Source organism: Scomber japonicus, chromosome 20, assembly GCF_027409825.1.
Source record: "Scomber japonicus isolate fScoJap1 chromosome 20, fScoJap1.pri, whole genome shotgun sequence".
Lineage (NCBI taxonomy): Eukaryota > Metazoa > Chordata > Actinopteri > Scombriformes > Scombridae > Scomber > Scomber japonicus.
In genome coordinates this window covers 16,214,318-16,233,986 of record NC_070597.1, presented here as the reverse complement: position 1 = coordinate 16,233,986, position 19,669 = coordinate 16,214,318, and the positions used below count along the sequence as shown (strand labels likewise).

Here is a 19,669-nt window from a genome sequence, read left to right as displayed (position 1 = left end):
AACTATGACTCACTGCAGGAAACTACGACCTCATCTCTAGAACGCTGGACATCATTACCAATATCAATGATTGGCAGGATAAATATCCTAAAAATTAACATCCTCCCTAAATACCTTTATTTATTCCAAAATATCCCCCTACCCCCTCCCTCTTCCTTGTTTACTAGCACTAGAAAATTGATTAACAACTTTATTTGGCAAAATAAACATCAAAGATTACGTTTATCTTTAATATATCTACCATATGACCGAAAAGGCCTTCAGTGCCCAAACATCCAGTGGTACTACTGGGCAGCCCAACTGTGGTCCATCATGTTTTACTTCTCTTCTGAAAACACCCCTACCTGGATAGACTTGGAATCCTGTTCGGTGAGGCCTAGCTTACCACTTCACTTGTTTTTGTATTCAGCGGATCGGAAAAGTTTGAGGAAAAATACAAACAACCCTATTGTATTAAATATGATTGACATTTGGTTTGGTGCTTGTAAATATTTGAACATCAACCCGTCTTGGTCGCGTTTTAGTCCCATTTGGGGTAATGCCAATTTCAAACCAGGGAGTAGCAATCCAGGATTTCGAACATGGGCTGAAAAGGGATTAAGGAAAGTGCAAGATATAGAAAAGATGACGTATTTATGTCCTTTTCAGAAATATCAACCAAATATAACATCCCAAAAACACATTTCTTTAAATACCTTCAAAATAGGAATTTTATATCGTCATCTCAAAACTATTAATTGGACATACCTATTACTTCCTCATTAGAGACGGCAATTATAGGACATTGTTATGATAAAGGTTTAATTTAATCCCTGTATGATTTGCTCATATCCGGGTCTGATGAATCTTCAAAACATGCGACTGTGGTTGGAAGATATAGGTGATGTAATATCACTACAAGTCTGGAAAGGGGCATGTATGACAGCTCAATTAACAGCAACCTGAACCTTATTCAGTATAAATGGCTGATGTGTACATACATAACCCCAGGCAAATTACACAAGATTAATGATAACATCCCTGATACATGTATTCAGTGCAATGAAGCAAGAGGAACGATGTACCACTGCATATGGGAATGTGTGAAAGCAAAATCCTTCTGGCAAGATATTATTAATATGATTGATCAGATATTAGCTAATAAGTTACCAATGGATCCCAGATTTCTTCTTCTTCTTCTTCTTCTTCTTCTTCTTCTTAATTTGACCTTTCAGTAAACTTAGGGAAACTATAGACCCATCACCTCGAGGTTTTAGTCAACATACTTATTTATATTGCTATTAGCATCATATCAGAATGGGTTCAGAAAAGGAAGATCTACCATGGATACTGTTGTAAGAGTTAGCAATGAAATTGAGAAGTCACTTAAAATGAAAGAGATCATGGCAATTATTTTCTTAGATACTGAAAAAGTTTATGAGATGAGATGACAGAACTGTGCTGAGTAAGATTAGGGAAGTTATTTAGTAGAGCAGTAGAGCAATGGTATATACAATTGGGGTTTAAAACGTTCAACTAAGTCATGTTATATGTACTTTACTAAAAAGAAGAAGGTGAATGATCAGACCAACCAATGGAAAAAGTAAATTGAATTCAAATATTAGGGAATCTGGCTTGATGAAAGATGTACATGAAAGAGTTGTGTTGAAAAACTAGAAACAAAATGTAAAAAAGTAATTAATCTAATGAGAGTTATATTTGGGTATAAATGGGGAGCAGATAAGCAAGCATTAATAGGTATTTACAGGGCATTGATGAGGTCAGCAATTGATTGAGTGTTTTGTTTATGGGGCAGCAGCCAATTCTTACATCAATAAAATCAACAGAATGCAAAATAAAGCCTTAAGACTTTGTATAGATGCCATGAGATCTACTCCATGTAATGCTGTGCTGATAGAAGAAGGATACATTTCCACTTGAGCTCAGAAGAGACAAGTTTTCCTTAGCTCATTGGATACGTCTTAGAGGATGTAGGGATGAAAACACCACTAAAAATGTTTTAAATTAATGCTGGGAGTATAATAAATATTAGGGAAATGGTTTTGGAGGGACAATAAATAGCAATTTGGAAGAATGTGACATTAAAGAAAGGTTTAACTCCCCTGTTTCAATAAGTGCTGTTCCCCTATGGCTCTTTCCTAAAGCTAAAGTGGACATTAATATCATGGAGCTGAGGAACCCTGGATGGAAAATGAATTAGGACACTGTGCATATCACTATATAAAGAATAAGGGTTAGGGTTAGTTTTATAATTACTTGCATATTTTTACTGATGGCTCAAAAGATCAAAATAACCATGTAAGGACAGATAGCTACATCCCAAAATTTCAAATCAATTTAGGAAACAGAATAACAGATAATTTACCTGTCTATACAGCAGAGATGGGTTAGCAGTTGGGATGGCAGTTATTGTTGGTCTTCAGTGGGTTGAAGAAGTGAGACCAGACAGGGTGGTGGTATGTAGCGATTCAGCAACAGTTCTTTTCTTTTCCTTTTCTTTTTCTTTCTTGGTTTACAGATCATGAAGTCAATCAGGGAAGATCTCATGTTGGACATTTTTCAATGCTTATTAAGTATTGAAAGGTTGGGAATAGTGGTTCTTCTGCTGGCTACCATCACATGTGGGACCAGAAATCAAATTTTTGGCAGAAACAGTGGGATGAGGACAGGAAAGGCAGAACATATAAAACACAAAAGTCAGTCAGAGCACAGAGTATTAAACGAAGAAATATAGGAGAGGAGATTGTATTATGTAGGTTGAGGTTTGATGACACTGGTTTGAATAAGACAATGCACAAATATGTACGCTCTGTAATATAGTTGAAAATGCTTAACATGTATAAATGTACTGTTGCAAATATAATGAGGAGAGGGTATTACAAAATAGGGTGAGAGAGGGTGGAAGATAGAAGGAATCTTGGGAACAAATGGAGAGAAGATGAGGGGAATTCACAGAGGGGTTATAACATTTTTAATAAACACCGGACTGTTCAATAGAAGATAGTAGGGGTCTTTTGTTTGTTTGTTTTCGTTTATTATAATGGTTGGTAAAATGCTCCAATACGGTAGGTGGCGGTATGCACCTTAAAGATGGTATTGCAAGGTTACAATCGGCCATAAAAAAACAAAACTCAAAGAAGATGATTTACTTTCCTGTCCACTGGGGGGCGATAATGCGCAGATTTACGCACTATTACAGCACAGAAGAACACAGTGCTTCCATGCTACTTGCTACTGTTTACATCCAGCATTTATCCCTGCATTAAGAAACGTTTTCCTGGACCTTCAGTCAGAGTCACATGTGTGTTTAAACACTGCAGTAGGAAACAGATGGCCTTCGCTCTGCCAGTGTGGCTCGCGGTCCAGGAGGAGCTCCTCGCGTACGGCGGAGATGTGGACCCCGACTCTCCCAGTTGTTTCGACGACTTCGATGATGAAGCTTTGTTCCAGATGTTCCACCTCACCAGAGCATGCATCGCCTTCATCACAGACAGCACCCGCATCCGTATGAAGAAAGTCGCTCTAAAGAAGCCAACGCTGCCCGTGGACGCGATGGTCATGGTGACGCTCAACTATTACGCTCACGGAGTATCGTCCGCTGCTATCCAGCAGAGACTCAGGCTGAGCCAGAATGACTGCCTGTCGATCATCTGCACAGTCTCCGGGGTCATCGCGGGCATGGCCGATCAGTTTATCTCGTTCCCGCTAACCCGGGCCGCAAGAACTAATGTCGCCCTAAAGATAGAGAAACTCTGCGGCATCACAGACGCACTGGGCGTCCTGGCTGCAGCTCACTTCAAGATCAGAGCCTCTCCGTATGAGAAGGACACTTTCAGGTCTTTTGTCAACACCTTGGGGTACACATCGGTCGTGAGCCAATTCATCTGTGACCCGGACGGTAACATACTGAGTGTTGAAAAGTGTTGTGTGGGCAGCACATTCGAGCAGGATTTATGGGAATCGTCGTTCAAAGGAAGAGAGATGGAGGATGAATTGCATGGACAGTACTGGGTGATTGGTAAGTTAATGTAATGGATGAATGGGAATGCATTATCAATTAAAATCATAATCCTCCATTTTCCGATAACGACCACCTTTATCTCAGTCTTTTCCCGCATAATAGAGTTTGCTCAGGTGTCATGGCATCTCCACGACTCCAGCTCCAGATCACCATGACAACTGAGCTGGAGACAACATGGAACCGCAGAATCACAATGACAACCGAGCAAACAAATAAAACTATATACGTTTTTACATAGCAGGAACATGTTGTATCTTAAAGAACACAACATCTTGTGTATTATGTAACATTCATTTTCATTGGTTCCAGCAGCGTCTGGTTCACAGCCAGTATAAATGTGTGCCCAGGAAATGATGTGTGTATTTTTAGTGTGTATTTTGCAACACATTATTGCTTGGTCATTCCTGCCAGTTCTAAGGAATAGCTACACATTGCAGAAGGCCTGTTGATGCCTTTCATAATACATATTAATTTTCTATTACAAATTGAGAACACATTACACTGCAATCTTTAGTGTTAACATTTAATGGTTTTCTCTGATGCTGTGTTAATTCTCTCATCTCTTTCTTAAAGGAGGGAGCAGCTACAACCTAAGCAAGCATGTCTTGACATCTGTGTCAGAACCTGCAAATGAGAAAGAGAACCGCTTCAATCAGGCCCACACCAAGATCCATGATGTCATGCGGATAACGCTGGGCTCCATGAAGAGGCGTTTCAGGTGCCTGATGCAACTTGGTTTTGCACAAGAAGGCTCTTTGGACAAAAAGTCCAACATCATCAAGGCATGCAGTGTCCTACATAACATCTCTAAGAAGTTCTCTGTCCCTCCCCCGCCTGTAGTTGGTAAAATTGAGCCTCTTCATCCAGGCAGGCAGCATTCGCTGGCCATAGAGATCAACCCTGAGGCCCTAAAAGCAAGACAGGAACTCATTGATTGTAACTTCTCGGTTGCCTCCAGCAGGCAGGACCAACCGACTGAAACCGTCACAGAGGAGGATCTTTGAGGACAGTGGGTTTGCTGTTTGCTTTAAAAAGCAATTAAAGAGGATCCTCATCATACTGACACAGTAAGGTCACATTTCTGAAACAAAACCCAGCTTACAATGTAGGATTAACACACAGGTTGAGCAAGCTGCTGTTCTGTGCCAGTTCACTTTTTTTTACAGACTTTGTAAAATCACACTCAGTTATAGTTTTGTTACTAAAAATATTTTATTTCTTCTACAAACAGAAATTCATTTTGTACCTACATTTCTTATTGTAATAAATGTCATTTGAAAACATTCTTTGGTCATTTGGAGTGTTATTCCATTACAGGATGATAATAATAATATTAATAATACACTTTTAGCAAATGAGAGAATAAAATTAAGTTAAATAAAATATAAACTTTCTATATATCAACCGTGTGTGTGTATATATATATATATATATATATATGTACATATATGTCTTAAATCTTTCTTTTACAGTACAGATATTTTAAAATACAAAACAGCATGTAGACTTCAGAATTAGTTTTTCATTAAGTGCATAAACATTTCAGTGAAGAGCTAATCTCATTTAATTCAGACATTGAACTGTTTAACGAAACTCTCGGAGTGCAGTGGCGTTGACATATATCATGTCCACATTCTCATATAAGTTTTCTTCAGGCTTCTCATGTGGCTGCAGACGGTCCATGATGCATTGGTGCAGGAAGACGTACTGGGACTGCAAAGAAACAAACCAAAGTTGCCAGTCATGTGAAAAGCAGAACTCTTTGTAGTGATAGAGCTAATACACATGTTGTATTGTGGCTAATACTTCCTTGTTTACAGTAATACTACAGTAAACTGTGTAGATGTGTACAGTTTGAATCAATATATCTAGTTGAAATTTAACTGGAGCAGCATAAAAGCTTTTTTAGGTTTATTTAGAGATTCAAATGAGCAACTACATGGAGATCTAAGCATAACTTCCCTATACCAGAGTACTGTAACAGTGTTTATGCTCTATCACAAGCTGTCATTAAATATAAAATGAGATTCCTGAAGATCAGCTCAGCCTGAAGCAACTAAATGAACAGTGTTACCTCTGTCTGCACCATGTGTGGTCGATTCAGTCTCATCTTGTGCACAAAGGCATTGATGCCCACTGCTTTCTCTCGCTCCAGCTGCTGAAGCAGCACATCCAAGGCAATAATAGTGCCTGTCCTCCCCACTCCAGCACTAACAGAGAGACAACAGTGAAAGGTAAGAAGTCAGTGACCAGGTGTAATGGTCATAAGAGAATATTTGATGTATAATTTTAGAAGCAGGTGCATCATAATTGCAGTATGCTGCTGACATTCATCCAAAGGTTACTGGAGCTCAGGTGGAAACCAGTTCTCATTCTGTACCTGCAGTGAACCACAGTGGGTTCCCCAGTTCCCTCTGTCTTTATGTGCCGTCTGAACAGTTCTCTGAACTGGATCAGGACTTCGGTGCCCTGTGGGACTCCGTGGTCAGGCCAGGAGGTAAAGTGGAAATGTTTCACAGTGCGCTCTTCTGAGGTGTTTTTCTGTGAAGAAGATTCACATAAATAGGTCAGTTTGTACAACCAGTATAGTGTACACAAAGCAAATGTACAAAAATTCAAACAGACTGAGTAGATACAGTCCAAATTTTCATTCTCTTTGTTTTGCTTTGTCACTTGGAGATATATTAATAGCCAACCTATTTAGTTACATCTTTCAAATGTTTAAAATGAGCTGTTACATACATATTTCAGTGTAAATTCCCTCAAAGTCCAGTTGAACTCTTGCTGCTCAGATCTGTTGGTGACCTGCATCTCTCCATAAAGGCAAGTCTCTCTGTCCGAGGGCCAATATTGTTCACACTTAGTCTAGGAAATGGAGACATATAAAAAAACACTGAAGAATATTTGAAAACACTTAAAATGCAAGTAATTTTGTGCACAATAAAACATGTTAATTGTCACCATTTAACAACACATAAGCTACAAGAGCAAATTATTCAAAACAGCTCATTGATTTTTTAAAAGTTGGCTCATCCTTTAAAATCTGATAATAACCCCATCTCAAATCTTCCTGGACACTCACCCGTCCTCCCTCGGTGCAGTTGGTTACCATGACGATACCTTTCACTCTTTGTTCCCAGATCATCCTCCAGAAATCATTGACTGTAGCAGGAAGAGGACCCTGAGTCGCAATGTACTCTCGGTTGTTCTTGTAGCCCTAAGAAGCAATTGTCAAAGTTAATGTTGTACCCTTCTCTTGCTTTTATATTTCCTGTAATGCTCAGCAGGATGTAAAACATAGTTTTATGCTCATGAAGTCACATGAAGTCAGCACTACAAACAATGCTCGACTTCAAATGAATGTGCAGCTGCAGCAATTTTTTGCTGTTTGCCGTTTTGTTTGACAGCTTGAGTCAATATTGATTGAGGATTCTTACTGTATGATGGTATATTTTAGTTAAATAAAGAATTTAATTTAGTGATAGTCAGTTATCAAGTAATACATACTGGCATGTAACTGGCATTGATGTAGTCAGAGGCCCCAGTGGGATTCGATGTACTTAGCTTCACTCGACACCAGTCATCTAGGTTGAAAAAGCAGAAGATGGTTTAACTGTAATTCACCACAGCAGCTAGAACGAGTCAATGGATCTGTCACAGTTCAGCAGTGAGGGGACGAGCTTACATGGCAGAACGTTGCTGAAACGATTTCTGGCCTTGTTCTCAGGCAGGAGCGCTACCTTTCGTGTCTGCTCCGTGCCAACAGGAAGAAGTTTCTACAGGAAAGTTGGCAGATGACACAGCATGTGATTGAGACAAAGGTTAAACAAAAAACAAATTGAACAGTTCCATGACTGTACAGACACACTATTACAATACTGCACAGAAATAGGAAAGAATAGAAGAGGAAGAACAAAGTACAATTAGCTTTTTTATGCACCTCATATTCCTCACTGAAACCTCTGTTCTCATCTGCACTCAAGTGGTAGAAATGGTCTGGAAACTTTGCGACAGAAATAGCTCTGAAAAAAATGAAATACAACATCCATACATGAATGCTTTAGAATAAAGACTGATATTAATCTAGGTCTACTGCTTCTTTACTATAACTGACAGTGGTGTTAACATTGTTTAGAGGCAATTAAGGTTGTACTTACTTGCTATTTTTAGATTGTCGAGAACCCTCAATGAATTGTTTTTTTCTGCTGTGGGAAAGAAGAGAAGATAATCCTTGCTTGAGTCTGATTGACCACATTTTGGTAAAATAAGTGAAGTAGTGTTGTCACTGTGTTTGCACCAACCTGATAATATCTGGTCTTTTAAGCAAAATGAAGACCACTAGAAAGACCAGAACACCAAAAAGCAGGACAGCAATCACTGACCCTGCAATGACTCCTACAGGGAGCAAAATCTGGATGAAATGCTTTGTAACATACAGTACAGTAATAAGATACTCAACACAGCCAAGCATCACAGTCACATTATCTTTTTTCCACTAGGGTGACTACAGTAGTGTAAAAATTGAGGAAAAAGTGAGAGACTACTGTTTAAAATGTACATCAGGAATATTTAGGTTAAGTTCACTTGACTCACCCCTTGGATCAGTCTGGCATTGGAAAACATAAGGTTTACAACTCATCACTTTCTCAGACAGTAGAGCTATAGACACCTCATATGATTTTGCAGGTTGGAATCCAGGTATTATGATCTGTGTCTTATTATCATACTTTTCTGTCTTCCCAGTCACATTCACTTCCACTTTAGTCCACAAACCCTCCGGTTTATCAAAGACGATAAGGATAGAGTAGCCAGCTGCAACGTTCTCACATCGAGCTTTTACATCTGCAGGAGCTGAGTGAAAACAAGTGGAAAGATGCCTTAACAGTTACACACAACATATATCAGCAGGACACAGTGTAAATATGTGATTCAGCAATAAAATAAAAATACAAAATCAAGCATACATTCATTCTATATATTCACACAGTTTTGATGAAAATGAAACCAAAATCTGCACCACACTGCAAAACATGAAACATTAAATTGTCTTTTACCCCGATCACAAAGAAGCCGTCCAATATAACATAATGATATCACATATTGTGTTGTAATCATTTCTCATTTAAGAAATTAGTCAATCCTGAGAAAACTATTCAACAACAATATTCATAAAACAAACAAACACCTGTCAAACATTCTGTGATTCAAGTTTTAGTGAAATGTAGATTTGTACTGTAAAAACAATATACTGTGAATACTGTTTGTATTATCATGCTATAGTCATACTTCACATTATGTCTGTGGGAATAATAAATGCAGACAAACATTTCCCTGATGAGGTCAATGTGTTTTGAACTTACCGATTGTCAAACTGGTCTTATACTGTGTAAGCGGACTGGAATCTTGTAGGTCATACTCAAGAGACACGACATAGGTTGCTCCATGGTCAAGGCCAGTAAAGACCACATTGTTACCTCCGGTTAGACGTGTGATAGTCATATCCATCTTATTATTGAAATTGCTGAGTATTGCCCTTGAGAATGCGCCTTCAACCTTTCCTTGGATGGATTTGTTACAAACATGCCAGTTTACAGTGTTAGGGTCTATTTCTGAAATGACAGAAATGATGGAGAAATAATTGCAGACAAAATCCTCCATTTGTAAAGTTTAGTACACAATTCAAACATTCTTTAAAATGACTACAATAACATATTGTTTTTCTTGTGGAGCACTTTGGAAAACCTTATGTTTGTTAAAATCGTGTTATATAAATAAAGTGGATTTGATTGGATTGGGTTAGATATTGATTTTAATAACAGAGTATGTGAGAGAGAAGGCTAGTATATACTTGTTACTGTGAGTCCAGTAAGAGCAGTGCTGTTGAGTTCAGAGAACACTGTGATCACACTGTATTCATACTCTGTTCCAGGCTTGAGAGATGAGACTGTCTCTGACACATCACCAAGGGATCCACTTGGTTTTGTGATATATTCTCCATTGATTTGAAGAAAGTAGCCCCAGTTTTCATCCGTGTTCTTCCACTGCAGAGTTACACTGGTCTCAGAGCGTGCAGTCACAGTTATGACATCCACTGCTGGAGGAACTGATGGAGAGAAAAAAGCCTTTACTCATCACACACACGTGTATCAATGTGAATACCTTTCAGAACTGTTTGTACATACACACACACACATATATTTATACGTGTGTATATACATATACATATGTATATATATGAAGTGTATATACAGTCACTGGCCTCTTTATTAGGCACACCTGTGCAATCTAATGCAATCCAATACAACAGCTCTGCTTTACATGATTCTACATTTATGAAGTTTATACATTTTCACTTCTTGCTGACATTGTCAAGGTGATCATTCTATTCTAGTTCATTTTCGAGGTCTTAGTGAATGATGGTGGTGAATTAGGGTTCATTATATTGAATGGTGTTCCTAATATTTTGTCCACTCCATTAACATACATGAGGGGGGCAAAATATTAGGAACGCCAGTCAATATAATGCACCCCAGTACACCACCACCACTTAGTATGACCTCAGTAATAACCATAAAGTCCAATTTATTCCAATTCCACTTTATTGACGATGTCAACAAAAACTGAAAATGTATAAACTTCAAATAAGTAGATTTTATAGCAGAGCTGTTGTATTGGATTGAATTACATTGTACAGGTGTACCTAATGAAGTGGCCGGTGACTGTATGTTGTAACTAATGACTCCTAATGTATAATTAAAGGTCACCTACCAGTCACAGCATTAAATACGAATCCAGTGCTGTTCACTTTCTCAAATACAGTGATGAGCGTGAAACTGTATTCTTTTCCAGCATTAAGTGAAGACACCTCATATGTAACTGATGCCTCTTGATGAGATGCATTGTCCCCAATGTAATGACTAATGTCACCATATTGTAGGATGTATGTTGGAATATTGTTAACTTTGTCCCACTTCAGCATTATACTGCTGTTACTTTGTGTCACCACAGTCACATTATTAACTGGTTCAGGAGCTGGACAGATGACATACAGTTATTGTAATGAGGATCAAACTATAAGTTATTGACTTTGTTTTTTTAATGACAGTATGTCATTAGAATAATTTTGTATAACTTTGTATAATTTAATAATAAGTCATTCCATTCTAATATTTTCTCAAAACAGTAATATTCAGTGAGCAGCATCCATCTGTTAATAAGAAATGTATAAATTAGATATTGTTACAGAGCTCTGCCCCAGTGCTTTTTGTGGGGCTTTATAAGAGGAAACACATCTTACCAGTGACTGCAGTTAGGTTTACGCCACTGCTTCTGACATTTTCAAACACAGTGAAGAGACTGAAGTCATATTTAGTCCCACTTTTGAGTCCTGATACAGTGTCTGTCACATTATCTTCCTGTGATGCAGTGACATTTATCTCATGTCCATTGAACACAAGTGTATAATTGAGGATGTCATTCACTTTGTTCCACTGCAGAGTTATACTGGTCTCATTTTGTCCAATTGGCTTAAACTCCTCTGCGTTACGAGGAGCTAGGATGTACATGAACATTTTTTAAATGATAGGTTACCCTTGACAAAATATTGTGTATTCTTATTGTATTTTTGTAAATAAGTAGTAAGTTGCATTAAATTGCATTTAATAGCCTCAGTCAAACTATTAAGTGAGAAACACCCATCTATTCATGAGAAACTTTAAATTAGATATTATTACAGAGCTCTGCCCCAGTGCTTGTTGTGGGGCTTTATAAGAGGAAACACATCTTACCAGTGACTGCAGTTAGGTTTACTCCACTGCTTCTGACATTTTCAAACACAGTGAAGAGACTGAAGTCATATTTAGTCCCACTTTTGAGTCCTTGTACAGCGTATGTCACTTTATCTTCATCTGACGCAATAATGATCTCACTTCCATTGAACTCAAGTGTATAGTTGAGGATGTCATTCACTTTGTTCCACTGCAGAGTTATACTGGTCTCATTTTGTCCAATTGGCTTAAACTCCTCTGTGTTACGAGGAGCTAGGATGTACATGAACATTTTTTAAATGACAGGTTACACTTGACAAAATATTGTGTATTCTTATTGTATTTTTGTAAATAAATAATAAATTGCATTAGTAGCCTCAGTCAAACTATTAAGTGAGGAGCACCCATCTATTGATGAGAAACTTTAAATCAGATATTGTTACAGAAGTCTGTCCCTGGTCTTGTTGTGGGGCTTTATAAGAGGAAACACATCTTACCAGTGACTGCAGTTAGGTTTACTCCACTGCTTCTGACATTTTCAAACACAGTGAAGAGACTGAAGTCATATTTAGTCCCACTTGTGAGTCCTGATACAGTGTATGTCACTTTATCTTCCTGTGATGCAGTGACATTTATCTCATGTCCATTGAACACAAGTATATAGTTGAGGATGTCATTCACTTTGTTCCACTGCAGAGTTATACTGGTCTCATTTTGTCCAATTGATTTAAACTCCTCTGTTTTACGAGGAGCTAGGATGTACATGAACATTTTTTAAATGACAGGTTACATTTGACAAAATATTGTGTATTCTTATTGTATTTTTTGAAATAAATAGTAAGTTGCATTAAATTACATTAGTAGCCTCAGTCAAACTATTAAGTGAGCAGCACTCATCTATTGATGAGAAACTTTAAATTAGATATTGTTACAGAAGTCTGTCCCTGGTCTTGTTGTGGGGCTTTATAAGAGGAAACACATCTTACCAGTGACTGCAGTTAGGTTTACTCCACTGCTTCTGACATTTTCAAACACAGTGAAGAGACTGAAGTCATATTTAGTCCCACTTGTGAGTCCTGGTACAGTGTGTTCCACTTTATCTTCCACTGATGGAGGGACGTTTATCTCACTTCCATTGAGCTCAAGTATATAGTTGAGGATGTCATTCACTTTGTTCCACTGCAGAGTTATACTGGCCTCATTTTGTCCAATTGATGTAAAGTCCTCTGCATTACGAGGAGCTAGGATGTAAAGAGACATAGAGAAGAAACTGTAATGAAGTTTGATTTAGTCCTTACATACTATTCAAGGACTAATTTGACCCAAGTTTTGTACATAAAAAAAAATTAAAACTTTGCTTTTTTGCTAGAAATGTGAGGATTTATTTTAATGTGACCCAGAATGTACAAAAATGGAAATATTTTACAAATTTCTAAACATGTTTTAGTGCAGGTAATGCACAAAATTATGTATAGAGACTAATTATAAAGGGGATAGTGTGAAATGCTTGAATATGAACAGTGTGTAAAGGTTAAAACAATAACATGACATACACAGCAAAATGTTGTATTTTCTGTAACTTTTCAAAAAAGCTTCATTCAATTTTATTATTTTATCAAACACAGTCAAAAATACTAAGTGATCTCTGTCCTTGGTCTTGTTGTGGGGCTTTATAAGAGGAAACACATCTTACCAGTGACTGCAGTTAGGTTTACTCCACTGCTTCTGACATTTTCAAACACAGTGAAGAGACTGAAGTCATATTTAGTCCCATTTGTGAGTCCTGATACAGTGTATGTCACTTTATCGTCCTGTGATGCAGTGACATTTATCTCATGTCCATTGAACACAAGTATATAGTTGAGGATGTCATCCACTTTGTTCCACTGCAGAGTTATACTGGTCTCATTTTGTCCAATTGATTTAAAGTCGTCTGCGTTGCGAGGAGCTAGGATGTAAAGAGACATAGAGAAGAAACTGTAACAAAGTTTGATTTAACCCTTACATACTATTCAGAGTCTAATTTGACCCATTTTTTGTACATAAAAAGAAAAAAACATTCAAACTTTTCTTTTTAACTTGAAATTTGACAATTTATTTTAATTTTACCCTGAATGTAAAAAAAAAATGGAAATATTTTACAACTTTCTAAACATGTTTTAGTGCAGGTAATGCACAAAATTACACACAAAATTATGTATAGAGATTAATTATGAAGGGGATACTGTGGAATTCTTGAATATGAACAGTGTGTAAAGGTTAAAACAATGACATGACATACACAGCAAAATCTTGTGTTTTCTGTAACTTTTCAAAAAAGCTTCATTCAATTTCAGTATTTTATCAAACACAGTCAAAAATACTAAGTGATCTCTGTCATTGGTCTTGTTGTGGGGCTTTATAAGAGGAAACACATCTTACCAGTGACTGCAGTTAGGTTTACTCCACTGCTTCTGACATTTTCAAACACAGTGAAGAGACTGAAGTCATATTTAGTCCCATTTGTGAGTCCTGATACAATGTATGTCACATTATCTTCCTGTGATGGAGGCACGTTTATCTCCTGTTTATTGAACTCAAGTATATAGTTGAGAATGTCATCCACTTTGTTCCACTGCAGAGTTATACTGGTCTCATTTCGTCCAATTGATTTAAAGTCGTCTGTGTTACGAGGAGCTAGGATGTAAAGAGACATAGAGAAGATACTGAAACAAAGTTTGATTTAATCCTTACATACTATTCAGGGTCTAATTTGACCCATTTTTTTGTACATAAAAAGAAAAAACTGAAACAAAATTTGATTATAAAGAACGACAGCTTACACCTGACAATATTGTGTGTTGTATAACTTTTTAAAACAAATAATAAATTGCATTAAATTGCATTTAATAGCCTCAGTCAAACTATTAAGTGAGCAGCACCCATCTATTGATGAGAAACTTTAAATTGTATATTGTTACAGAACTCTGTCCTTGGTCTTGTTGTGGGGCTTTATAAGAGGAAACACTATCTTCATCTAATGCAGTGACATTTATCTCACTTCCATTGAACTCAAGTATATAGTTAAGGATGTCATTCATTTTGTTCCACTGTAGAGTTATACTGGTCTCATTTTGTTCAATTAGCGTAAACTTCTCTGTGTTACAAGGAGCTAGGATGTACATGAATATGGAGATGAAAATTGAACCAAATCTGATTTTTAAAAATTACACTTTTTTCCACTGAAGATTTATATTGGTCTCCCTTTGTCTCACTGATTTAAACTGTTTTACATTAAAAAGGTGCTAGAATATAATTAGACAGTAATCCTTTTGAACACATATCACCATGTCTCTATATTAGCTACTGCAAGTTTTATTTTGTGTAACTGATAAATGGGAGAGAATGTATAATCAGAAAATAGAAGTACAACTAAGTACAGCTGCTTATCTTTGATTTGCATGTCACAGGAAAAATTGTTACAAATGTATACTCAAACATCACCTACCAGTGGCTGTAGAAATATTGAATCCAGTGCTGTTGACTCCATTGTCTGACGTGAGGAGCAAAAAATCATATTTTGTCCCAGCACTCAAACCAGTGACTGCATGTGTAATGGATGGCTCTTCAGGAGTTGTAGTAATGGGTCCCACCTCATTAATGCCATTATTAACATACTTCAGGAAGTATGTTGAGATATTATTAACCTTGTCCCACTGCAGAGTTATACTGCTCTCAGTTTGGGTCAACACTGTCACATTCTGCACATTTTCAGGAGCTAAAAAGACAAAGAGTTTCATTTTAGAAACAAGTCAGACATATCACCACCAAATATTGGTCTCACTTTGTCTAACTATATATAAATATACAATCCTTGTGAATACATATCACCATGTCTCTATATTAGCTACTGCAAGTTTTATTTTGTGCAACTGATAAATGAGAGAGAATGTATAATCAGAAAATAGAAGTACAACTAAGTACAGTTGCTTGTCTTTGATTTGCATGTCACAGGCAAAATTATTCCAAATGTATACTCAAACATCACCTACCAGTGGCTGTAGATACAGGAAATCCAGTGCTGTTGACTCCATTGTCTGACGTGAGGAGCAAAAATTCATATTTTGTCCCAGCACTCAAACCAGTGACTGCATGTGTAATGGATGGCTCTTCGGGAGTTGTAGTAATGGGTCCCACCTCATTAATGCCATTATTAACATACTTCAGGAAGTATGTTGAGATATTATTAACCTTGTCCCACTGCAGAGTTATACTGCTCTCAGTTTGGGTCAACACTGTCACATTCTGCACATTTTCAGGAGCTAAAAAGACAAAGAGTTTCATTTTAGAAACAAGTCAGACATATCACCACCAAATATTGGTCTCACTTTGTCTAACTATATATAAATATACAATCCTTGTGAATACATATCACCATGTCTCTATATTAGCTACTGCAAGTTTTATTTTGTGCAACTGATAAATGAGAGAGAATGTATAATCAGAAAATAGAAGTACAACTAAGTACAGTTGCTTGTCTTTGATTTGCATGTCACAGGCAAAATTATTCCAAATGTATACTCAAACATCACCTACCAGTGGCTGCAGAAAAAGGAAATCCAGTGCTGTTGACTCCATTGTCTGACGTGAGGAGCAAAAATTCATATTTTGTCCCAGCACTCAAACCAGTGACCGTATATGTAACGGATGGCTCTTCAGGAGTTGTAGTAATGGGCTCCACCTTCTCAATGCTATTGCTAACATACTTAAGGAAGTATGTCGAGTTGTTATTAACTTTGTTCCACCTCAGAGTTATACTGCTCTCAGTTTGGTTCAACACCGTCACATTCTGCACATTTTCAGGAGCTAAAAAGACAAAGAGTTTCATTTTAGAAACAAGTCAGACATATCACCACCAAATATTGGTCTCACTTTGTCTAACTATATATAAATATACAATCCTTGTGAATACATATCACCATGTCTCTATATTAGCTACTGCAAGTTTTATTTTGTACAACTGATAAAAGTGAATGCATAACCAGAAAATAGAAGTATAAGTAAATACAGCTGCTTATCTTTGATTTGCATGTCAAAGGTAAAATTATTCCAAATGTATTCTCAAACATCACCTACCAGTGACTGTAGAAAAATTGTATCCAGTGCTGTTGACTCCATTATGTGTAGTGAGGAGCAAAAAATCATATTTTGTCCCAGCACTCAAACCAATGACCGTATGTGTAACTGATGTCTCTTCAGAAGTTTCATTGATGAAGTCCTTCTTAATGCCATTGTTAACATACTTCAGGAAGTATGTTGAGATATTATTAACCTTGCTCCACCTCAGAGTTATACTGCTCTCAGTTTGGTTCAACACCGTCACATTCTGCACATTTTCAGGAGCTAAAAAGACAAAGAGTTTCATTTTAGAAACAAGTCAGAAATATCACCACCAAATATTAAGGAAAGCAGCTCGTACTTACGTGGTATTGTTGTTGGAACGGTTGTCAGCGTGGTTGTTTGTGGTGTTGCTGTTGTTGTTGTCAGCGTGGTTGTTTGTGTTGTTGCTTTGCTTGTTGCTGTCACTGTTGTGTCTGGTGTGGATGCTGTGGTGGAGTTAGTGGCACCCTGAAAACAAAACAGCAACAGAATAATTAAGGAACAGCAAAAAGCAACTAATTCCAAAAAATAAGAAGTTTAATTTCATGATGTGTTTCACGTATTGAATCTGCACCATTGACAGAACTCTAATGTAATCTCTGAGTGTCCTTAAGTAATATTATTTCTGCTTTTATTTTGTATTTATATCATATTGTACCTGTATTGTGAACAGCAGCGTGACAGGATGTTCAAAACACAAGTTACTTTTTACTCAACAATTCTCTAACAGGCAGAAAAAGGTAGACAAAACTTTTTAAGACAAATATGTTACATTGATGTGTTACATTAAGTGTCTTGAGGAAACAGATCTTTAAATGCAAATCATGATCCGGAAATTTCATTTGAGCAGACAGATAGATTAAATTAGACTGAAATGTGATATCATTAATTTTTTTTTTTAATAAAAGCCAAACATAGCAATTAAATACATATATTTATGCACAATAGGTTCAGTAGGTGCTATATTTTCTGCTCTATTATAAGTCAAAATAACGTATCTTTTAATACAGGCTATAATACAAAACAATTTCCAGTTACAGATAATCCCCTTTACTAGAATATAAAATAAAGAAGATAATACATTTTGGAAGAAAAGCCATTTTTGTTTTAAAATGATTAAAATAAAAGTTATTTCCTCATTCATGCTTTTGTTTCTCTGAGGAAGTGAGTGAGAACAGATTACTGCGTCTGGGGAAGAATAAATTCATATTTCACCATCTGAAAAAGTCCATCATCCTTATGTTGTGCAATAGTCTTTTTTTTGTTTTTGTTTTCTCTATACTGAACATTTTGATATTTCAGACAACTAAATCCACTCTGGCATACCAAAGTTCAGACAATGGAATTTATACATACATATCGCTCTCTGAATCTGCGCTGTGGTCTTTTCACTGTATAGTTTCCTATTGTTGAGGCTAACCTTCTGTTGAATAAAGGTACACTATCTGATCACTATCAAAGTGGAAAGAGAAAAAAAACTTACCCAAAGTAGACTCAGGAAGACACACAGCAGCAAGTGGTCTGAGGTGATTTTGAAAGATAAATGCCTCATCATTGTAATGTTTTAGTAAGCTGCAGACATACTATAAACTTGTTAAATTCCTTTGTTTTGCCGGTCCAAGCTGAACTTCAGGTTTCTATTTTCAGTGCTGCCACTTGTGTGTTGACCAAAACAACAGCACTCCAAGTTGGCAAACAATGCCCTTGAGTCCAAACTGGCGCAGTCCAATATTAACTTTATTTCAGAGGTGTTGACTTTTAATTCTTAACCCTCTCCTCCTCTTGTAACCTCTGGTCTGAGCTCATATTGGCAAGTGACTAAGTAAATAGCTGCTTCTCCTTTTTGGCCTTGTACAACCACAGAGACCTTTGCCCCGCCTGTTACTTCCTTATTAACGGTCATTGTGTGCCACATGTCAAAGGTCTAGATCAGTGCAGTAAATTTTCCTGTTTTACACGTTTATTAGTGTGAATAGCTCCATATCTGCTGTATGTTTCTTATTGCAAGTTTCATGTTCGTCACTGTACCTTTATAATATGAACAAACATTTTCTTTTCATCTGCAATGAACCAAAGAAAATCTTTCAAAAACCCCTTGATTAATCTAAAAAATGTGTTTTTCAAGTATTTCTAAATTATTGTTTTAATGATTTCTATCTCAAAATCACTGTAGAATCCCTTAAATTGGGCTGATTTCACAAAATAGATTTTCTTTTGGTTCCTTTGCACTGTCTCACTCGGCTGTGATATTTATAACTTCCTTGTGGTTGAGATCTATAAGGAACTACGAACAGAAAACACGAACACAGTATGAACAGATCAACCAACACTCACTTAGCAGTATATGAGGACACTATAGTGTTTCAGATTACAGATCAATAAAAGTGCTGATCTATCAAAGACAACGTTGTTTATGGAAGAAGCACAAGGAGGAAGTTGACCTTCATAAATGATAATAGTTTTCCCCATAATGACATCATATCACTGATATAAACTGTAATGAGGATCCGTGTTAGATAATGAGCATAACCACTACTCCTCTTTATTCAACTTTCATGCAAACTTACTATATTTTGATTTAACATTATGCTTATGTTTATTTTAGTCTAACTTCATATAAACCAATCATGTTTTCACTGACTTCTGTTACATGTATTTACTGACCCCAACCTATGTTAACCTGGAGCTCCAACCTGACTTAGAAGACAAATTCACATTTCTTTTATTTAAATTTTACAACTGC

The 19,669-nt window shown here is 36.8% G+C and overlaps 2 protein-coding genes across 2 annotated transcripts; one reads left to right on the top strand and one right to left on the bottom strand.

Moving 5' to 3' along the window:
• Positions 1-3,218: 3,218 nt before the first annotated feature.
• On the top strand, positions 3,219-5,423 carry si:dkey-197c15.6 (putative nuclease HARBI1). Its single transcript, XM_053340884.1, has 2 exons — positions 3,219-4,018; positions 4,595-5,423. The coding sequence occupies exons 1-2, from the start codon at positions 3,331-3,333 to the stop codon at positions 5,023-5,025; spliced, it is 1,119 nt and encodes a 372-aa protein (XP_053196859.1). The 5' UTR covers positions 3,219-3,330; the 3' UTR covers positions 5,026-5,423.
• Positions 5,424-5,457: 34 nt separating this feature from the next.
• Positions 5,458-18,725, bottom strand: LOC128381130 (receptor-type tyrosine-protein phosphatase H-like). The gene is made up of 25 exons (XM_053341080.1): positions 18,410-18,725; positions 17,250-17,394; positions 16,903-17,169; positions 16,363-16,632; positions 15,819-16,088; positions 15,275-15,544; positions 14,828-14,938; positions 14,209-14,463; positions 13,481-13,735; positions 12,774-13,028; positions 12,285-12,539; positions 10,790-11,053; positions 9,870-10,124; positions 9,382-9,630; positions 8,615-8,872; positions 8,323-8,416; positions 8,179-8,226; positions 7,962-8,043; positions 7,707-7,797; positions 7,529-7,605; positions 7,104-7,238; positions 6,764-6,886; positions 6,402-6,562; positions 6,096-6,231; positions 5,458-5,734 (listed from the first exon to the last, which is right to left on the bottom strand). Exons 1-25 carry the CDS (start codon positions 18,479-18,481, stop codon positions 5,606-5,608), a joined length of 4,527 nt encoding a protein of 1,508 aa, XP_053197055.1. The 5' UTR covers positions 18,482-18,725; the 3' UTR covers positions 5,458-5,605.
• Between the last annotated feature and the right edge of the window lie 944 nt (positions 18,726-19,669).

Excerpts from the sequence above, each read along its gene's own strand:
- si:dkey-197c15.6 (XM_053340884.1), top strand. The coding sequence starts at position 3,331 with ATGGCCTTCGCTCTGCCAGTGTGGCTCGCGGTCCAGGAGGAGCTCCTC. Across the intron at positions 4,019-4,594 it reads TGGACAGTACTGGGTGATTG|GAGGGAGCAGCTACAACCTA; the intron begins GTAAGTTAATGT and ends TCTTTCTTAAAG.
- LOC128381130 (XM_053341080.1), bottom strand. The coding sequence starts at position 18,481 with ATGATGAGGCATTTATCTTTCAAAATCACCTCAGACCACTTGCTGCTG. Across the intron at positions 14,464-14,827 it reads TATACTTGAGTTCAATGGAA|CTCCTCGTAACACAGACGAC; the intron begins GTGAGATAAATG and ends TTTACATCCTAG. Across the intron at positions 10,125-10,789 it reads CGTATTTAATGCTGTGACTG|TTCCTCCAGCAGTGGATGTC; the intron begins GTAGGTGACCTT and ends TCTCTCCATCAG.